Source organism: Apodemus sylvaticus, chromosome 20 (assembly GCF_947179515.1).
Source record: "Apodemus sylvaticus chromosome 20, mApoSyl1.1, whole genome shotgun sequence".
NCBI lineage: Eukaryota > Metazoa > Chordata > Mammalia > Rodentia > Muridae > Apodemus > Apodemus sylvaticus.
Genome location: NC_067491.1, coordinates 19,024,847 through 19,047,399, shown reverse-complemented (window position 1 = coordinate 19,047,399; position 22,553 = coordinate 19,024,847). Strand labels below are relative to the sequence as shown.

Genomic DNA, 22,553 nt, shown 5'->3' with positions numbered 1-22,553 from the left:
AGAAGAGAGAAGAAGAAATCAGGTGGGTCCCCAAATTTGCTACCAAGAGTCTTCCTGGGAAGTAGGGCAGGGGTTCCAACCCTAAATGAAGCCTGGAATTGTGACTTGCCGAGACTCTCCTTCTAACCGTACCTGGGGACATCAGCTGTCCACCAATTTACTTCTCAGATTCCTGGAGTGTGCCTGGGATGGGGGGTGCTAAAAAAAACAGAACAGCCTGAGAACTCCTTCTGCGGCTCCTTAATTTCAACCAGGAGAAATCACATTTACGCCGAGGCAGCATTCGACTTACAGTTGGAAATGAAGTTAAACAAACAACAGCGATATAATTAAAGTCAGAGCTTGAGGCCTTCTTCCGAGAGAATAAAATTGAAATAACTACCACCACCCCACCAAAAATATGATTTAATTAAATATGCATGCACGTTGTTGAAGAGTAGTCATTAAAGCAGCCTGGGGGGAGGGGGAGGGAGGAGGGGGAGGGGGAAGGGGGGAGGGGGTATTTGCTGGTTGATTTAAATAAAAAACTGTATTCCTGATTTCTCCCCCAATCTCACTCCCCAACAATTCAGTGTAAAAATGTAGCTAGGTTAAAATATGAAGGTGCAGTCGGGCGGTGGTGGCACAAGCCTTTAATCCCAGCACTTAGGAGGCAGAGGCAGGTGGATTTCTGAGTTCGAGGCCAGCCTGGTCTACAGAGTGGGTTTCAGGATAGCCAGGGCTACACAGAGAAATCCTGTCTCTAAAACCAAAATACAAAAAACAAAAAAACAAAAAAAAAACAGAAAAAAACAAAACAAACAAACAAACAAACTGTGTGTGTGTGTGTGTGTGTGTGTGTGTGTGTGTGTGTGTGTGAAGGTGCTCGGGACAGAAAACCTGGCGCTTCACACTCCCTGGAAGCTGTCCCAACAAAGCCACCACTTCTTTTTCTCTTCCTCCACGTGTCATCTGCCCTCCCCCTACACACACCTCCATTTCCCTGGAAGTACAAGCCTATGTGTCCCGTCACTGAGACACACACACACACACACACATCCCGTTTAGAGACAGGATGTGATCTGCATGTCAGAGGTTAGTTAGTTAGTTAGTGCGTTGTCCTCCCCGGGCTGGTGGGTGTTCATTCTCAGGTCTGCCGTGAGTAATAACACTTGCACTAAGGACCGATTCCTATGCTGTTATTGGGGAGGCAATTACGCCTTGCAGACCCTGAGCAGAGGGGCCTGGCTGCAGGCGGCCGAGGGCCTCTGGGTAATCAATCAAGGTTCTCATCTGCACTGTCAATCAGAGCTGTGCCTGAGCGGCATCTGTCGGTGGCTCTCAGCACGCAGGCGCTTTGCCGCAGTCTCACCTCTTTGGAGTTCTCAGCAGTATGGACTTTGAGCCTGCTGTTTTTCATCATAGAGTGGAATTTTTTCATTTGTCTCTGCCTGTGTTGATTCTCCCCCCGCCCTGTTTTATCCTTTCAAGACTACCATTAAAAAAAAAAAAATACAGTATTCAACACAAATCCCCTAGAGGGCTTCCTGGCTGTGGTTTCAATACATATTATTCTGTATGTCATTTCTCTATCTTACCTTGAGACCCATCAAATCGGCTACAACGTGTGATTCCTTCAACAGCCTTAATACACTGTACTCCATCCCTTTCGATGTCTCCGACCATGCACCTAGCGGTGCTCTCCAGGGACCAGGAAGTCCTCACCTAATCACCAACAGCAAATTGTCCTCTCGGTGTCAGGCAGCCCCTATTTATACTTTTCATTGAATATTGATAAGTTATAATCGTGTGTGCATGTGTGTTTCATGAGCTACAAGGCAATGCTCTGAATCACGCTCATGTACTTTTCCTTTTTGCCTTCAGTCAGCTTGAAACAATGCCCTCCTCCCTGCCCCCCGCAGCCTACAGTATTTCCTCATCTCCACCCACCCCCAATGGTCCTAACTGTGGCATCAAACACTTGTCACGTACCTCTTATGCTGACCTGTCAAGACTCCCCTAATTTCAAATCGTCTGACCTTCAGACCTGCACTCCCGGTTTGGGTTTGCCAAATCCAGCCAAAGGACACTGAAATGAGCTCGGTTTAAGTAAGCCAAGCATTAGCACATTTCGTCACTGTTCACTCACACAGTCGCCAGCACCCAAACCCACCTAGCTCAATGAGGAACTGCGTCTTCATTTTCTGTAAACCAAAAAAAAAGGAACCTCACTTGCTGCCCGGCAAACAGCAGAAGAGTCAAGGCCCATTTGGAACTTGTTGGAATGTGTGCCTCGCCTCCACCCAGCTGTAATAGCTGTGGGAGCCCAAGAGAGTGAACCTGTAAGCCCACACACCCACACACACACACCCACACACACACACACATGCACATACATGTACATACACATATGCACACACATGCACAAACATGCACACATATAATACATATGCACACATATATACATGCATATGCACATACACACACGCACACACATGCACACATGCACACACATGCACACACATGCACATATGCACACACATGCACACACATATATATGTACACATATGCATACACACGCACACACATGCATATGTACACACATACACACATGCACATACACACATATGCACACACATGCACACACATACATATGCACACACACACATACACACATCAGTGGGCTATCCTTTATCCTCAAGCGCAGGCAAGCCTTGGCTCACACTAGCAGGAGGAATTGCAGTAGTAAAGTGACATCTGTGCTCTCTGCTTGGCACGAGTCCTGGGGTCACGTTCTCCTGGTTTGACAACTCATAAGTGACTCCTTCACACTCTCCATTTACAAGAAGCACCCAAGACAACTGCCAATTTGTTATCAGTTTCTTGACAGCTTCTCTCACACATAAAAACAGGGGGGGAGAGGATAATCCCTTTTTATGAAATCTCTCCACAAAAAAAGAACGGTTGTCAGCACAAAAATAATCAGTTTACCCAACAGCCTCTTAATGAGCAAGCAAAAAAGCAGGAAGACGGTAATAACAACTGACACACTGAGCCCCGATCAGGATCCAGGCACAGCGCCAAGCACATCCTCTTTTTACATCCGTGCTACGCCCTGTCAGATGGGGCCTGCCGATAGTAACACACTGCAGCGGAGGGGCTTGTGGATATAACGGTGCCAGCTCTCCAACCCAGACCGTCTGATTCCAGTTTCAAAGTACTTTGTTATTCTGCCTGCATAGCCTGGCCTCTGCTCACTGTCCTAGGAGCAGGTTGCGATGTTTCTGGATTACAACATCTCTGGGGTAAGCACTCTTTGATTGGCTCTGCACCTCGCCAACCAATGCTCAGATATAATGTGACCTCCCCCCCCCCCAGGAGATGAGAGAGTCCCTCGGAGAGCAGAGGGTCTGACAAGACTTGTCTCTACAAAGTGGTGAGTTCACACCTTCCTGCCAAGTCCTGTCTCTTGAACCCGTGGTTTTAAGAGTTGGGTCCTTTGGACCTGAGCTCAGCACACCAGCCTCAAACTACTATGTCCTGAGATGTTCCAGAAACCTGGAGCCGGGTGGTGGTGGCGGTGGCGGTGCATGCCTGTAATTCCAGCACTCTAGGACGCAGAAGCAGGCAGATTTCTGAGTTCGAGGCCAGCCTGGTCTACAGAGTGAGTTCCAGGACAGCCAAGGCTATACAGAGAAACCCTGTCTTGAGAAAAGCAAAAAAAAAAAAAAAAAAAAAAAAAAAAAGGAACTGAGATGCTCCCGCTTTGACCATTCCTTCTCCATTCAGCACGAAACCTTCACCTGCTCCAGACTCTAAGTCCTACTTCAAACACAGCTCAGCATCATCCCTTTAGCTATGAGAGGTGACAGAAGCCAAACGTTGTTGATGCTTGGACCACCTTACCCCCAACCCTTGCGCTCTCTTCTCCATATAAGCAAACATACGTTTTCAAGCCAAGGCTTCTGTTCCCAGTGCTCCTTGGGACATATCACCACCACACTGTCTTTGCCCAATGTCTGGGCTCTTCCAAGAAGAGAGAAGTCATATTTAAGCTATCCCTTTGGTCGTTATGCCCGTAAAATGCTGTATTTAAATCATATATAGCTGTATGTATAATATATTACACATAGCATCTATTAGGAAATATATCTTATTTTTTGTTTTACATTTATTTATTTGGTTTTTCTCTATATGCATGGTTATTTTGCATGCATGTAAGTGTATGCACCGTGTGCATTCAGTGCCTGTGGAAGCCAGAACGGTTTTTAGCCATCTATTGTCTCCAAGAGAAAAGACAGCTTGGCTTTGAACTTTTATCATATCCTGGGCAGAGCATGACCCGAAGGACATTCCCTCAAAGGATCTGTGATCCTATTCCATAAAGATAGTCCGTAAGTCAGACAGCCTGTCTAGGAGCCCATATCCATTCTTGCCTGCTACAATATGCTTTCTGTGAAGAGTGAATTTAGTCCGTCGGGGTCCCCTCTTTCTTATCTGACTGGGATACTCCGGGACCTAGGATTAGAAAGTGATGTCAGGGCACGAACCTGGGTTTGAGCCATGGCCAGTCATGTGTTGACATCAAAAGTCACAGCATGGGGGAAGACAGTGCTTGGAACAGAGTTGACGCTGTCAACAGGCACACGCCAGGTAGTTCTTGTCTTGTTTTGGCAATTACAGTTTTTGTAACAGTAATGGGAAGCAGATGAAGGTTGCCTTGGCCTTCCTTGTGAATAGGGAGGGACACAATTCAGAGAATGAATGGAAGCTAAAATGAACAAAGTATTCACCCAAAGAGAGAAAGGAGAGAGAGAAGGCAGAGAACAAAAGGAAAGAGGTAGAGAGAGAGAGAGAAGAAAGCGGACAACACAAATGGACAGCAGGTGTGTAGCCTATGTCCTCGGCAGTGATAATTTTGCCTCAGAAGTTAAGCTTCTTAACTGGTCTCAACTAGAGTAAAAGGAAAGTCTTTCCCCTACCAGGCATGAGTTTACATTTTGTTCCAATGACACACTTCATATTGCTGATTATATACCAGTGAGAACAGACAGAACAGGGCCTAATGCTTGCTCCATTTTTTTTTCCAGGCAAAGCATCTCGTAAATATTACATCACGGGTCAGTCACACACTCAACCTGTCAGCACCACTAATCGTTCACAATGCACGACCCTCGCCATCTCCCTCCGAACCCCGCTATGGGATGATTAAACCCCTCCATCCACCAGACCAGAAGTAGTCTGGCATTTTCCTTTCCATGTAAGGCAAACACATTTCATTTCCACACTGGCTGCTTGCAGGATTCCTTTGCCCGTTCTTGCCTAATTCTCTCCTTGTCTCGGGGAAAAAGTGGAGACCGGAAATGGGTTATTGAAAAGTCCAAATCAAACCAGAGTGTGGTTTTTCGAGCCTTGCAGAGTAAACAGAAATGGCTCCTCACCTTAATAGAGCTGCAAACACAATGGTGTCAATGTGACACTTGGGATGGAACCTGCAGAGCTCATTATTTCACAGTTATACCCAGATGTCAAACATCAGTGCTGGCATTTAAAGCCTGGGATGTTGGAGGGTGTTTAAAACGCCTCGTGTCTGTCTTCTGCAAGAGCTAAAGAGAAGACAGCTCCGTTTAACACAGCATGTGTTTTTCCTAACTAGCCATCGACAAGAAAGACTTATGCAGGTACTTACTATTTATAACCCATGGCCACATCCACAAAATACTTCCTCCTCTGTCGATAGACATTGTCCTTAAATCCCTTAAACAGAAAAGAGATTAAGACATTTACCAAAGTGCCGGAAAATGAGCTGCAGAAGGCCTAAAAGAAAATCACTGCGGTGTTTATTGAGAGCTCAATTCGAATGTAAATCTTATCCTCAGATGACCGACTTGACGACATAGGCACAATCAGAACTGGGCTTACAGTAAAACCTCTTTCAATTTGGATCTACTGATTTGGGATGGGTGGGAATTCGGGCCAGAGTTTACCTTGTAAGGCAAGCAGCACAGCTTAGTAGAACAAATGAAAATTTGGCACAGTATCTTTCTGTTGCCAAGGATCATTTATAAGTAATTGATCTTAGTAACCAGTTAATCTTAGCCTGTTCATTCAAGACAGGTCAGTTGATCATGTTCAACCGCATTTTAATTGCTGCGTGTAAATAACTAATAAATGTAACATTTATTAAAGTCTCAGTCACTCCGAGTAATTATCAGATCCCCAAATTCGCAGGGGCTAAAGAGGTTTTGCTGTACTGTATGATCACGTGCTCATTCATTCCACTGAGGGCCTCTCGGTCTCATATGTCTCAGCAAACTGCAAGATTTTTATCTGAAATATAAAATAATAATTTATAAAATATATTTTTTTTCTTTTTTTTATTAGATATTTTTTTATTCGATATAATTTATTTACATTTCAAATGATTTCCCCTTTTCTAGCCCCCCCCACTCCCCGAAAGTCCCGTAAGCCCCCTTCTCTTCCCCTGTCCTCCCTCCCACCCCTTCCCAGTTCCCCGTTCTGGTTTTGCCAAATACTGTTTCACTGAGTCTTTCCAGAACCAGGGACCACTCCTGCTTTCTTCTTGTATCTCATTTGATGTGTGGATTATGTTTTGGGTATTCCAGTTTTCTAGGTTAATAACCACTTATTAGTGAGTGCATACCATGATTCACCTTTTGAGTCTGGGTTACCTCACTTAGTATGATATTCTCTAGCTCCATCCATTTGCCTAAGAATTTCATGAATTCATTGTTTCTAATGGCTGAATAGTACTCCATTGTGTAGATATACCACATTTTTTGCATCCACTCTTCTGTTGAGGGATACCTGGGTTCTTTCCAGCATCTGGCAATTATAAATAGGGCTGCTATGAACATAGTAGAGCATGTATCCTTATTACATGGTGGGGAATCGTCTGGGTATATGCCCAGGAGTGGTATAGCAGGATCTTCTGGAAGTGAGGTGCCCAGTTTTCTGAGGAACCGCCAGACTGCTTTCCAGAGTGGTTGTACCCATTTGCAACCCCACCAGCAGTGGAGGAGTGTTCCTCTTTCTCCGCACCCTCTCCAACACCTGCTGTCTCCTGAATTTTTAATCTTAGTCATTCTGACTGGTGTAAGATGAAATCTTAGGGTTGTTTTGATTTGCATTTCCCTAATGACTAATGAAGTTGAGCATTTTTTAAGATGCTTCTCCGCCATCCGAAGTTCTTCAGGTGAGAATTCTTTGTTTAACTCTGTACCCCATTTTTTAATAGGGTTGTTCGGTTTTCTGGAGTCTAACTTCTTGAGTTCTTTATATATATTGGATATTAGCCCTCTATCTGATGTAGGATTGGTGAAGATCTTTTCCCAATTTGTTGGTTGCCGATCTGTCCTCTTGATGGTGTCCTTTGCCTTACAGAAACTCTGTAACCTTATGAGGTCCCATTTGTCAATTCTTGCTCTTAGAGCATACGCTATTGGTGTTCTGTTCAGAAACTTTCTCCCTGTACCGATGTCCTCAAGAGTCTACCTAAGTGACCCAAAAAGCTCCACTAGAGAGCTCCTACAGCTGATAAACAACTTCAGCAAAGTGGCAGGTTATAAAATCAACTCAAGCAAATCAGTGGCCTTCCTATACTCAAAGGATAAGCAGGCTGAGAAAGAAATTAGGGAAATGACCCCCTTCACAATAGCCACAAACAGTATAAAGTATCTTGGGGTGACTCTTACCAAACATGCGAAAGATCTGTATGACAAGAACTTCAAGACTCTGAAGAAGGAAATGGAAGAAGACCTCAAAAAAATGGGAAAACCTCCCATGCTCATGGATCGGTAGAATCAATACAGTTAAAATGGCCATTTTGCCTAAAGCACTATACAGATTCAATGCAATACCCATCAAAATCCCAACTCAATTCTTCACAGAGTTAGAAAGAGCAATTATCAAATTCATCTGGAACAACAAAAAACCCAGGATAGCTAAAACTATTCTCAGCAACAAAAGAAAATCTGGGGGAATCAATATCCCTGACCTCAAGCAATACTACAGAGCAATAGTGTTAAAAACTGCATGGTATTGGTACAGTGACAGGCAGGAGGATCAATGGAACAGGATTGAAGATCCAGAAATGAACCCACACACCTATGGCCACTTGATCCTCGACAAAGAGGCTGAAAACATCCAATGGAAAAAAGATAGCCTTTTCAACAAATGGTGCTGCTTCAACTGGAGGTCAGCATGCAGAAGAATGCGAATTGATCCATCCTTGTCTCCTTGTACTAAGCTCAAATCCAAATGGATCAAGGACCTCCACATAAAGCCAGACACTCTGAAGCTTATAAAATATATTTTAATCTAACCTCATTCATTGGGAAATGAATAAACACCCAGCCTGCCACTTACCGGTCACGTGGACTTTTAAGAGGACTTCCTGGTCTACTAAACCCTCTCTCCTCTTGGCAATAGGCTTCTTGCCTTTTCTTTTCATGCAAACATAGCCAATTCTTGCTGGACCTGTTTCTTCAGGTTGTCAAAGTCTAGGGGGAACTGTGTCTATTTCTTACGTGTATGCCAAGAACGAACATGAAGCCGAGGCTACAAACCACAGAAGACAAGCAATCATGTAGGCCTCAAGGACCATAAAAATCAGTGGTAATTAAGAGGTACCCACAGAGGCCTAGGCTACCCAAGTAGCAATATAAACATTTCTGCAAGATGGGATGTTCAAAAGGAACTCAAACTCAGTAGAAAACAGCCCAGTTCTTGTCTAGCTGAAAGAGAATGAGTTCAAGGCCAGGAAATCTTCCTTCATAAGGCTGTGTGCTGGGCATAACAGAAGACTTACCTTTCTTCTTGGAATAACAAAAGAGTTAACAATGGAAGGGGGGAGAGGAAAATTACCTCAGATCACTCTTTAGACTGTAACAGGGAAGAATCCCCCACACAGTCAGTAGCATTCTTCTCCCCCTTGTGCTTAAAATTCAGATCGTTTAAACCAAGGCTCTTAGGCAGGCTCCTAAAACCTAAAATGTCTAGAAACAAAGCTTGGGACCATAGTTACACATTTACAAAGGGGTCTTTGGCCTAAATAAAAGGGTCTCCTGCTGCAGAGGGTAGCAGGCTCATGCTGGAAAGGCGGTTCTTCACTCACGGGTAGAACCGGCTACCTGGGCTGGGAAAGGTGGAGGATTCCAAGCACGTTTATGACTCAAAACGAGAGCAAGCTGTGAAAAACAGGGAAAGAGTCCCTTGAAAAGCCCAGCACCTGCTCCCTGTTTCCTGCCAGGCCGGACACCATGGTAACTGCATCCTAATCTGCTGGACTTCCAGAAGAACCTCGAGGCCCTCCTCAGCAAACACCTGCACCTTTTCCAGGGACACAAGAGAGAGCTTTTCTCATCAGGCCTCATTAGCCGAGAGTGGTAGCAGTGATTACACAAATGTGTGAGTGCGGGGTGGGGGTGGGGAGACAGACCCAGAGCTTCCTGGACTCATCCGTGGCCTGGCAAAGCTGTCCCAGTCGGTCCAGACACGGAGCCGTGTTGGCAACCCGTTCTGAACTGGAGCCAGGCATGGGACACCAGATAAAAATACAAGATGCCCAGTTAAATTTCAATTTCAGATAAATGACAAATTTTTCCACTTTTACGAGGCAACCTTCTATATTTATTTGTAAAAATCTAGTGGCCCTAGCACCCGGAGAGACTCTACCCCTGAATTAAATCAAAAGTTAGCCTGAACCTTAATGCGCCCAATTTAATGTATGCTGCCACTCAAAGAAGCATCTCCAACAGCTCAAACCCGGTGTGCTATTAGAACCCACTCGGGGAGTTCTAATAATACTTCAAAGGTGGCCACTTCCCCAGAGGTTCTGATTTAAGCTCCAAAGAGTTAGAACGTAATTCTCACACTTGAAGCACATCAGACTCTTCTAAAAATCCTTTTCTAAACAGCCTCCCTTCCAGTCTGTTGGTGGAAAGTTTCCTTCGCTCTCAGCTCTTGGGGATGTCTTAGGGTTTCTTTTTTTTTTTTTTAAAGTGTCTGAAGAGTGGGCCTCCAACCTCACCTTGGAAAACTCTCCCAGTCTTGGCCCCAGCAAGTCAAAAACATGGTCTCTTATTCCCCAGCGTGAGCGCCAACTGGGAGCTCTCAAGAAACACAGTCTCTTGTGCCCTAGGGAGTCGCTGTCTGTATTTCCCAGGCAATTTCCTTGTCTATTAAACTTGAAAGCCACAGGCCCATATAGTTATTACTTTCTCAAAGCAGCATGATTTAGATCCCAAGCCTTTCCTGCACTGTCCCAGGCCAAGAGCCCCCGCATTCTCAGACATAAGAAGTACTTAGACAACTCCTCCCGTCTATGCCAAGTCAAAACTTAGAAAAGCACCCAACTTGCCAGTATCAAATTTTGCATAATGAATATTTGGTGTGTGCTTCTAAAGCGAACGTATGTGGTTTAAAAAAAAAAATGACAAGAGACGTAGGGGATTGCTAAGTACTTGCAATTATTTCAAGTGGCTGCACAGAAAATAAGTGAAGGTATCATAAAGCAGGTGCAATTAGGGGTAATGGAATAAAATTAAGCGCAGAAAAATTTTCTCTTCATGTTGGAATGCGTTTCGTTCACAGCAAGGTCAGTGGCCCCTACAGAGGTTCCATTCAAACGGCTGAAACCCTTCCTCTGGGTTAAGTAAGTTTCAAACGTCACTAAGGGAGCTTTTAGACATAAGAGGTTCTCAAAAACTCCTTTACTGTCTAAGTAGTAATCTGGATGGCTTAATGCGGCATTTCCTTACTGAATTTCAACATTTCCTGTTGCCAGACTGCCTATTTTTGCTTCATTAACTTGGCTTCTCAAACACCCCTTTGAGGTCAGTATGAATTTTTATTTCTACTTTTTACATTGAAGCACCCTAGGGTACGGAGGTGGAAGGACCTCACCACGGTCCTTCTGCAAGTTAGCGGCAGGCAGCTGTGTAGCCTTGATCCTCCTAATCATTTAAATCAGCTTGCACGGATCTGCAGTTCTTCTGAAACTGGGAGAGGGAAGGTAGCACGTGGACGACGGCTAAAGCCGCTGTTTAACAAGCGTTCTGTCGCTGTTGTAGGAATTACTGTGAATTTTTACGCTATGCTGCAAATAGAACACATCATGTCTATATTGTTTCAGCGTTTAGCAAATAATACAATAATATTAGGTGTGTTGAACCATTTATTTTAGTTGGACTTACCCATACATTTGCATTAGGTTGAATTGGTATATTATGCCAAATGCCTACTTTAAGTGAAATCTTGTTTGTTTTGAACTTGCCGTGGACCTCAAAATGAAGTATGGGTTAGTTAAGGCAAGGTCCCAGATGCTATTGATGCTGCCAATCCTACCCTCAGACTTGGGTACCACTATTCAGAGTACAGTGATTCAATCATATGCTCCAATTTTCTCCATTTAAATAGTTTTTTTGTAGACCATTATTACCCTCAGGACATGTAGGCTTCCACTAAGCATGGCCTATCTGTTTAGATCTCAGGGTTGTATCCACCACTGCGATCCTCCCACACACATGGGAAGGGGAGAATGTTCATAATGAATGTGTATACTGCTTGCTTCACTGTCCTCCATTCTGGCCATAAAGCAGTTCCAGGTCTCTTGTGTTAAATAAAAACCGATATAAGTGGGGAGGGGTGAAAATGGGGAATGCTTACCCAAGTGTCATATTTCTCTAAAGATGGTCACTTTTATTGGAGCAGAGGAGGGAACGGTGGTAGATAGATTCAGCGTAGATGTGGGAAGGGATGCCTCTTCCATCACGGCCTTATTTTAAAGCTCTTCTGCCTTTCCATTGAGACTGAAGTCAAGACATAACTCTGCTCTTAACTACCTCCAGTCAGGGGAAACGGCAAGAGTTTTATTCTCTCACCGAGCTCCATCACGTCTAGTCCTCCCTGGTTTCCCAGAGGTGTGATCAATTTCAGTTCACCGTTCTTCCAAGGGTCACCATCCGCAAGTATATTTTAGGCTGTCTAATTCCGCAGAAATATTCTCCAAGGGGTACAGTCTCCTCCTCTGCCCGACCATTTTATAAATAAACTCTACGCGAGAATGCCATCTTTCTAACCTACTTCCTGCCAACACATGTACAGGGAAACTTAATCACCTGAAAGCCTGCTCTCGGTCATGAGGGGTAAACACGAAATTGCTCTACAATAATGCATTACGGCACAGAACACGGCACATGGCCCCGAAATCAGCAGAGCCAGGAGAGGGCGGGTGAAATGGGCACTTACTGGGTGATCGGCGTCAAGCTCGGTGCCATACATGAGGACTCTGTGAGAGCATCTGTCTAACTCAGAGATCTTCCGAGGGAACCACGGCACATCCTCTAGTTCTGCTGAAAACAGTGCAGGTTTGAAAATATTAATTTACCTTTGGAACATCCGCCACATTATAAATCACCCAATAAAGAGAAAAAAAAATTCACTCGTGCCTTCTTCCTCTGTCCAAATGCTCTCAGGCGGGTTCAGAGTCACAATGGTGGTCTGAAATTTCAGCGACTGAATGAGCTCATTGAATTCTGTTTTGCCACATTCGCAGTCCACAAAGATTTCAACTTCAGAACTTCTCCGCCGGGACCTCCTGGATTCAATATGAAGCATGTTGACATGTTTTTCCTGTGGAGACACGAGGAATATCTCTACATCACACTCCGGTCCCAACAAATGGAATGCTTGCCTTGTGCAGCTATCAAAGAGTAAAGTGTCAAGTACCTACAGAAGAGCATTGGCTGGGTGATCGGCGTTGCTATGCTTTGGTTGATTAAAAATGTGAACTTTTCTGGCTACTATTTTTTTTATCGATAAGAAAGGCAAGTTGTCTTGCCTCTGAATAGGTTGTCCTGTCTCATATCAAAAAGAAAAGGACATTGAAGGCATATAAAAGACACTATAAAATATACCCTGGTTGTAAGCATCACATCTCAGAGAGGCCCACATCCCATGGCTAACTGCGTGATTATTGACAAGGAGATTAGATTGTCCATTACATTTCCATAAACTAATATCCTAAAATTTGTATTTCCATACTCTTGAGAAACACAAAATGCAAACTCTTAATCTTTTAGCAATAAAAGTCTTACTTTAAAAATAAAGTTTAAGAATAAAGCAATCATTTAGAGTCAGACATAATGGCTCTTAAAATCCCAGCACTTGGAGAGCGGAGACAGGAGGATTGTAAATTCTTCTAGGCCACATATCATACCTGCTGTATATAATAATAATTTAAAAATAAAAAGATTTAAAACTATTTTTTAAAAATAGTTTGAAATAACAGGCAGCAAATGGGGGGCATGCAAAATGCCTGAGATTGGGATAATATTCATCAAGGCATAGCCTGAGCTTTAGTGGGAAAATGGAAACAGGAATAGAATACACAGGAGAATCTCCCAGGCAAAGAAGGAAACAACTCAGGAAGAGTGAAGAGGCAAGACACAGAAACAATAATCCCTAAATAGGACCACATCAGAGCTGTGTTAGCATCCTCCGGCCAACTTCACTGGGAGATATATTCTGCCGCTGTCATTTTGCAAATCTCTTTGTAATAAGCTGTTTCGGGAAGAACAATGACTTTAATGCTAAAAAATCTGCTTTAAGTCTCCCATTGATACAGCTTTCTCCTTTGATAACTGCAACCTAAGGTTTCCTCTCCGCGCTCTGCTCTGTACACACACACTGCCCCATTACTTCGACAACTGCACTCTGGCTCCCGCAGTTTCCAATACAATCCTGGATGTTCTATTTCTGTTTTTATTAAGCTTTGCAATCATGCTATATTTTATAAATTGCCTAATGATGAAATTGGGATCGATATTAAGTTCAAGACCCGAGAGATTCCACATTCATTGCGCCATTTTGGGCTTTTACATTTTGGTTGAATCCGAGTAGGTATTTTTAGACAGGGCACTGAGGTCCCCATGGGTTAAGTGGTTTAGCTAAGACCTGGTGAATAGCAGACGGCAGAGTGCAAATTCAAAGTGTGAACCCCTTCTCCAGGGCTTCTTTCCACTGCACCCAGCTGTCAAATTGAATTGGCTTGCCTTCGGGCAGCGCATGGACACAGCCCTACACTGCATAATTATGTGTAAAATACCACGCTAGATTTCCATTAACACTGTTTATGGTACCTGATCCTTTCTTCAAGGCCAAAGGGGAACAAGGAAACATTTTCCAAGTCAGATTAATTCCCAATCTATGGTCATCTCGAGGCATCACAAATAACACCTCCTGTCTGCATTTTACAAAATTGCTTCATCCAAACAAGCCAGTTAGGTAGGAATTATTATCATTGTCACTTTACAAATGAGGAAATCAAACTGAGGAGCACAGAGCGGTTAGCCAGCCCTGCAGAACACAGGTCCAAATCCCCTAACTGTGTGTCGACTACACAGCAGCCCAAGGCACCAGAAAGAGCCCAACTGTTAATCTTACAGCTCTGGTGACCAGCCGTCGCTCCCAACAAATGCAGCTCGTAAAGGCTTTTGCTTCAGGTGGAGAAGACATCAGGTGTATGAGCTGTGCTTCCTCTTGCCCAAGCTTTTAATTTAGGATGCAAAACAAGGATTGATGCCAGGGACTATCCCATACCTTTCTATAAGACACTCCTTCGATTACATTCATGAAGTAGGGCTGATGAGAATAAGTGCCCATGTTTATATATCCCATTTAATGCAACAAATATGTTCTTATTACATGTATACAGCTCAAATTTATTAAATCAAAACAGCGTAAAGACTCTTTATATTTTGAAGCACTGTGTGTATGTGTGCGTGCATATGTGTGTATTATTTGTGTGTGTTGTGTGTGTTGTGTATGTGTGGTGTGTATATGTGTATATGTATGTGTATGTCTATGTGTGTTGTGAATGTGTTATGTGTGTATGCATATATGTATGTGTATGTATATGTGTGTTGTGAGTGTGTTGTATATGTATGTGTGTGTAGGTATATGTGTCAATACATATAGGTATATGTGTCAATACATGTGGGTTGTGTATGTATATGTGTGCTGTGTATGTGTGTTTTGTCTATGTGTATGTGTGTGTTGTGTGTATGTATGTTTTGTATATATGTAAATGTGTATGTGTGTATATATGTGTGTGTTGTGTACGTATGTGTTCTGTGTATGTGTGCTTTGTCTATGTGTATGTGTATATTGTATGTGTATTTTGCATTTTCCACTTTAAAGCTTGCATTTTTGAATTACAGGCTTTTCACCTGGCAACAAGTTAACAGAGTTGCTACTGGCTGAGTCTGAATTAATAAATCACAGTTCATGTAGACCTGCTTATTTCACTGTTGGGCAGAGCAGAGGAGAGAAAGAGAACCGGCTAGCCAACCATTAAAACTCCCTTTTTAAAACTTCATGACATTTGGTTCCTTTGACTCTTTAACCATGTTATCCAGAAATGGATGCAGAAATTCCTTAATAACAGGTGACAGGTCTGTCACCAGGACACAGCCCCAGAAGGACACAGAAGGACGTGTGTTCTGCGTACCTGGAAGAGCCTCAGTGCTTTCACCAGCCCGCCAACTTCATTCTTCAAGGAGAACACAACCGCGGTCTTGCTGCTCTCTGTAGCGTCGCCTTTGCCGGGCTCTTTGCCGCTTTTCTTGTCCTCGCTTTTGATAGCCTTATTTTGCTTCAAGAAAGTAGAAGCACAAGAGTCACTTATATCCCAGGGGTTTCCATGGTTTAATTTATCCAGAAATTCCTCTTAAATGCTGCAAGCCCCACCCGTCATAAAACTCAAAGTGGAGTTGCCACAGCACGGAAGCCTGAATCCACCTGCTCACTGAGGAAGTCGTGACAGAACAGCCTGCCCAAACACTCCCTCCATGGACAAGTGAGTGTGGAAAGCGACTACTACATTTCAGCCACGTATCGGACAGGCAGTCAGAAAGGCAGAAGGGAGAACGAGAACTAACTAACCATTAGGAGAAGCACACACGACAATTGGAGTAATAATTAAGTTCTCCTGGCTGAAGCCAGAAATAACAGAGTCTAGCAAATCAGAGCACACTGCAAATCTTGAAAAGCAAACCTGGGAACACTCCCTTTGACAGACAATGTAAGATCATGATGGTCTGTTTTAGACTCGTTACATACGATACAGAGTTGGGGAAAGAGACCTGTTTTCCTGTCTAAGAGTGGGGTACCATAATCACACCAATCTACTGCATCCTCAGGGAACCAAGACCTGCCTATTTACATGGAACCCAGTGATAAGCGATTTGCCATCGTCTTCCTTCTATTTCTCTACTGGCTTTATTTTCATGCAGTAAGATAACCTCACTCCCTGCGTTTATATAATAGGAATGGATATTTTATTATTTATGACTTGAGGGAGAGAAGAAGCTTATGCCGGCACTGGCATTTGACAGTTTAGTCATTAGAAGCTCAAATGTCTTCATAGTCTCAGCATCTGCTCCCTCCTCTCCACGTAAAACCCAGGTCTCGTATGTCTAAGGAGCATTTTTATGGGAAAGTGTCATACATTAACCATAACTGAGGGGCTTTGTGTTTTTCTTCTTGCAGTTTATTACGACTTCAGAATTCCTCAATGTAACACCTCATCCAAATATTCATGATGCTTGAGTGTTAGAAAACCTATTTTACATTTTGGACTCATTTTCGCAAATTGACTTTAAAAGTGCTAAGAACGTTGCTGTGGCTGTTTCCCAGCACTTGTGGGGCAATAAATAGAATGGACACACTTGGAGCTATGGCATTAGCCCGATTTTTCTCTGACGAGCTGAATTTGCGATTGGTTGATAAACAGGAAGGACAACAGTGAAGCATCCCTTAAATTTTTAATGACAGAACCCCGGATATGTATTTTATTGCGAGCTAGCAAATCAAAAGCACTGTGTTTATTAAAGCTCATAATCGTTGCTAAAATTAAGATCTAAACCTTTGCAAGAACTGTAAGTTTTGAAATACCATTCTTTAATGTTAGTATTTTAAACACACACACAACACACAAACACAAATCTTGTAAACACTGAAACAAGCAGAATGCTTCTGTAACTATTTCATCAACTAAGCTTTAAAGGGGGAGTGACATGGCATACAGGAAAACCTTTGAAGGGCCCTGGTTCCTCTTTTATTCCAAAACCTGCACCTAATCTCAAGAATACACATATCAGTTCTGTAGGGCATAGGAGACAATATCACCTAGTAGAAACCAGAGAGATGTATTTAATTCTTTGCCCCAAATCTTCCTCATCGGTCTTTGAAGTTCTATACTTTGAAGGAGTGAATTTAGCACATTGGTTCGCATAATCTTTCATTCTTCACCATAGGAAATTTCTATTTGAGGGAAGTTTATCTCCCAGCAACTCACCCATCTGCTTTTCCTTAGTGGAGAGCTAAGAAAGACAGAGGGAGGTAGGAAGACAAGACTACTGAGGAGGCAGGAGTTGAACTGCAGGCTTACTCTACAGCAGGTGTCCATATGGTGAGGTTAAGACCATGGATGCCCTAGAGAACACCGGAGACTGCCAGATACTCGATACTCACTGTTAAGCTGCCAAGAAGCTCTTCTGGCACCGCTGAATCCAAGGACAACCCTCTCCTGGCCCAGTATTTACTGGAAAACATCATCATTGCGGGCTGCATGGCTCCCGATGTAATGTTCTTTCTCAGCAGCAGAGGGGAGCAGAGGGGCCGCCTTGGCAGAGACGAAGGAGGAAGGGCAGAGGCAGCTACCTGCTCGGGGCGCTGTCCAGAGCCCTGGTGCTGAAGAGCAGTGCGCTTCCTCCCCTCCCTGAGTTCCTTTATATGAGTGACTGGGGACTGATGGAACGCTGATTAGAAAAAACTCATTTCTGGTTGCTGATGGCCACAGTCAGATTACACGCCTGAAGCCTGGGGTTATCTGGGCTCGTGATGAGATTTGTTTGTTTCGTAGGTCGAGTAGCTCTTTGGGAAGAGATGGTGGGGAACAATGAATCAGGGCTATTATTATTTTTTTCTTGCAACAACAAAAAAGCCGTCGTCTAATTTTAACTCTCAAGCCTGCTATTGGAAGGTTACCCTCAGTCTTTAAGTAACTATGAATTTAAGTGGTTTGTGCTTTCGAAAAGTAAGAAAATAACTTAAGAAAGGCTTTTCTGCGGCATGACAGTATGATGTGCAAATTTTACGTGTGTATGTGCAATGGCTTTCATAAGAGATCTGTTTCCAGAACCTGTGGTATCTCCATGTAGAGGGATACTCGGGCTAATGAAATTTGAGGCTTGAACTTAGCTCAAATACTAACCTTCTAGAATGTTCTTCATTAAGTAAGAAATATATGGAAACAAAATGCTCATAGGCCCATCATTCCTTTGACACTTTTCTGATACAATTCTGTTGATCTCCATCTATGACCTCATCAGACTCAGAAATTTGACAGGCATAGACAAAACTACATTTGTACTTGTCCAATTTTAGAAAGTCATGGAAAATCTTGGCAAGCCTTTGAAGAATGGAAAATTCTTTATCAAGAGTATGTGTTTAAAGAACTAAACAAGGGCTGGAGAGATGGCTCAGCGGTAAAGAGCACTGACTGTTCTTCCAGAGGTCCTGAGTTCAATCCCCAGCAACCACAAGGTGACTCACAACCATCTGTAATGGGATCTGTCGCCCTCTTCTGGTGTGTCTGTAGACAGCTACAGTGTACTTACATATAACAAGTAAAGCTCACAGAGGCTTTGAAAGCATGCACAAATCCAAGCCAGACAAACATTTCAGACCAATGAGAGGAAATGACACAAAGTCCTATCCCTAGCCAAGAAGCTATTTGCAAGTGATACTTGCTAAGAAAGGAAAAATCTGTTTACTCTAATCAGGCGTCATTGGGTACATCAGTCATGCTCTAGGACAGGATCAATGCCCAGAAGCAGTTGGCCAACATAAAATGAACTCCATTTTGTGTGTGTGTGTGTGTGTGTGTGTGTGTTATTTTGTTTTGGTATTTTTTGTCTTATCTTTTATATCATTTATTTTGATCTTTGTTTTTGTTTTAATCTTTTTTGTTTTCAGTTTAGAATATGTTTCTGAGGAAGAGGGAGAGGGAGAGAACATAAAGTAGGGTGGATGAGGAAGTGGTAAGGGCATGCGAGGAGCTGGGAAGGGAGAAAAATATGAGCAAAATAAATTATATAAAAATACTATATAAAATGTTTTAAATAATATTAAAGTTCATTTAAGGTATTTATTGAGTCTATTAAATACCGTAACCACATTTGTTCACTTAAAAATATATGGAAGCAGCTACACATGTAACAGAGGACGGCCTTTTCAGACATCAGTGAGAGGGGAAGTCATCGGTCCTGTGAATGCTTGATGTCCCAGTGTAGGGGAATGCCAGGTCAGCAAAGTGGGAGTGGGGGCTGGTAAGCAGGGGGAGGGGGATTGGGATAGGAAGTTTTCGGAGGGGTAAGAAGGAAAGGGGATAAAATTTGAAATGTAAACAAAGCAAATATCTAATAAAAATTTATATATATATATACATATATATATATATATATATATGGAAGCAACAATAAAAGTTTCCTTTTCTTTTTAAGGCATGAGAAATAATGTAAGCTCACAGGCATCACTTACAAAAACTCGAAGCTTAATGAGATATAAAAGAGTGATCAAAGACTTTGCAGACCCAAGAAAGCTGTGTTTTCAATAAAGTTGCTGAGAAGCAACTTGGTTTACACTCAAGAATCCCCTATATGTTTTATATCCCCTATATGCTCCATGTCTCTGGATTTATGAGTAAACAGAGTATCCAGAGTCCAAGCAGTAGTCAGGCAATTCCAAAATCCACAACAATTTTAGTCATCAATACAGTGTGGTACTTCATATGGACAGACAAATTGACTAGATCTGATAGCCTGTAAATAATTCACTGTATTTGTGGTCAATAATTTTCTGACAGAGGCTCCAAGATAATACAATGGAAAAATATTAATCTGAGCTAATCATACAATGCCTAGTCCCAGTTAATACATCTATAATGCAATTCTTAAGTCTTCGACTCAAGGAAAATCCTCGGAGAACAGAAAGTTTGTTAGAGCCAGAGGACTCCGACACTTGCTGCTAAACAGTACATTCTAGACTTGACAGAGAAGTTGCACCCATGAAACTTCAGCTGCATGGTCACCTACACAAATCTGCATAATATGATAATCTACCCATGCCAATGTGAATGGGGGAAATTTTATAAGCCCCCCTCCCCAGTTCAAAAACTACATGCAACCAATGACTGCTGGAATGAGCCCTCTGCTATTAGATTGGATAGGTTATCCAATCCCAGTGAATCAGACCTGCTCATGTATCAAGGACCAGCCCTGGCTAGGAGAGGTGCTCCTGAGGAAGGGGTGTTGGGGAAAGGTGAAAGAATGACTTGAAGACAGTCATGGGTACAAGCTGACTGCTCTGTGTTCTGCTGGAGCTGGCTCTCCAGGCAGCTTTACAGATAGCTCAGCTCTTGTAGACCAAAGCCCAGTCTTTTATTGACATACCAATTCAATTGTTTACCCAGGTTCCCTTTTGGTTATCCCATGAATCAGCAGTTTGTGATTTTAGCCCTTTAACATAGCAAATAAACTCAGAGATCTGCCTGCCTTTGTAAGCACAATAAATTTCACTGTGTGAGATCCCATCCCGAGATTACCATTTCCACCATGCTAGGACCTAAACTCTGTCCCAGGCTAACTTTGAACTGGGAGTCTGCCTGCCTTTGTATCTTTCTGCTCCTAGTGCAGCTGCCTTTGTTCTTTCAGGTTTGTGAAGCCCCTCATACAACTCACATTGCATCCTTATAGTGTACATAGTTGAGAAATTATACATTCTTGAACTCATGTTTTCAAAGTTCTTTCCCACAGCCTTACCAGCTGTCTTGAAGGTCACAGCATTTGCCATTTTGCTGAGGACATTAGACACACCCTCACCTCCCATACTCATGCTGTTTCTAATTATCATGGAGTCATTAACCTTGAAAGGAGGAACATGAAGCAAAAATATATACATTATTATACAAAAAAAAAAAAGCCTTGCACCTAGTAACCATCTCTGACAGAGTTGTCCAGAGTCTGTAAGCAGTAGTCAGACAATGCCAAAATCCACAACAAATTTAGTCATCAATACAGTGTGGTATTTCATATGAACAAACAGATGGTTAACTGGGGAAGCCCAATGCCCTACTGGTTCTGCACCAGAGGTGGGAACTGTATCACGTTGTCCGTTCCACAGAAGCCATGCAGGACTTGGCACACACATACAGACAAGCAACAATGAATGGACTCTATAAGTTTTGTGTGCATGTGTGCATGCGTGTGTAAAACAATAATAATTAAAGAAGCAGAAGCCATGAACTTGACAGAGACATGAGAGGGGGTAAAGGGGGAAATGATATAAATATAGTAAAGTATGAAATTATCAAAATTTAAACTAAAAAGACAATCTATACTATAGAAGATTGTACCTTATTGAGAATAAAGAACTCTTATAATTCAGCAACATTAAAAGAGTTAGGACGGGGGCTGGAGAGATAGCTCAGTGGTTAACAAAACTGGCTGCTCTTCCAGAGAACCAGAGTTCAGTTCCTAGCACTCACATGGCATCTCACAACTGCCTGTAACTGCAGCTCCAAGGGATCTGACACACAGAAATACATGCAGGCAAAACACCAATGCACATGAAAAATAGTTAGGACTGAAGAGACACATCTCCAAAGACATGGTTAATAAGCACACTAAAAATAGTATACATCATTAATAATTAGAGAAATGCAAATCAAATAAAAAATAATACACTACTTCAGACACTAGGATTGTTAGAACCAAAATAACAGGTGATTTGTAACACGGCTGAAGCGTCAGAAAACATGGGCTTTTCTTATATTGCCAGTGGCTCTGTAAAGTGATGTGGTCATTCCAAGTAATAGTTTGATAGTCCTTCAATTTATGCTTCATTGAGTTATCATATGACCTTGAAGTTTTCCCCTCAGGTATGTGGAAAATAATATAATTGCTTGAAAATAATATCTGACAGCTTCTCAAGACTAAGATTAACTAGAACTTACCAACTCAACTCTTTGGGGTATATATCCCCCAAAAGTAAAAGCATAACCACAAAAAGACTGCACACAATTGTTCACAGCAACATTATTCATAAAAGAGAAAGTAATCCAAATATCATCGAGAATACAAGCAAAATAGCATATGTTGTGAGCTGAGTAACACCAGATGGTCCAAAGGAATGCATCGTCCCCTAAACTTTGCAAGACCATGCCATGGGTGAACCTTGAAAACACTGTACTAAGAAAAAAGAAAAAAAAGACACAAGGAATCATGAGTTCACATGGTTTTCCTTACATGGAATGCCGAGATGTGAAAAGCAGCTGTACAAAAAGAAGAACAGGGTAGATTCATGATTGCCAGGGGATGCAAGGGTGGAGGTGGAGAAACGCCACGGGGTTTCTTTAGGGAGTAAAAACAATCTAGAAATTGGTGATCGTTGCCGTCGTGTTTCATCTGTTGATAAAATAGTCTGAACAA

The 22,553-nt window shown here is 42.7% G+C and overlaps 1 protein-coding gene across 3 annotated transcripts in view; it reads right to left on the bottom strand.

Annotated features, from left to right (window-relative positions):
- The window catches only part of Tph2 (tryptophan hydroxylase 2), a 104,479-nt gene extending 86,845 nt beyond the window's left edge, over window positions 1-17,634 (bottom strand). The window contains exons 1-6 of one of the 3 annotated variants that reach the window (XM_052165734.1): window positions 17,536-17,634; window positions 16,123-16,145; window positions 15,512-15,635; window positions 12,450-12,633; window positions 12,250-12,350; window positions 5,669-5,736 (exon numbers count right to left, since the gene is read on the bottom strand). In XM_052165734.1, the coding sequence (XP_052021694.1) occupies window positions 5,669-5,736; window positions 12,250-12,350; window positions 12,450-12,633; window positions 15,512-15,635; window positions 16,123-16,145; window positions 17,536-17,634 (599 nt within the window). Of the gene's footprint in view, window positions 1-5,668; window positions 5,737-12,249; window positions 12,351-12,449; window positions 12,634-15,511; window positions 15,684-16,122; window positions 16,146-17,524 lie in introns of all 3 variants that reach the window. The other 2 variants (XM_052165731.1, XM_052165732.1) reach the window with 2 other exon arrangements.
- Window positions 17,635-22,553: the final 4,919 nt, after the last annotated feature.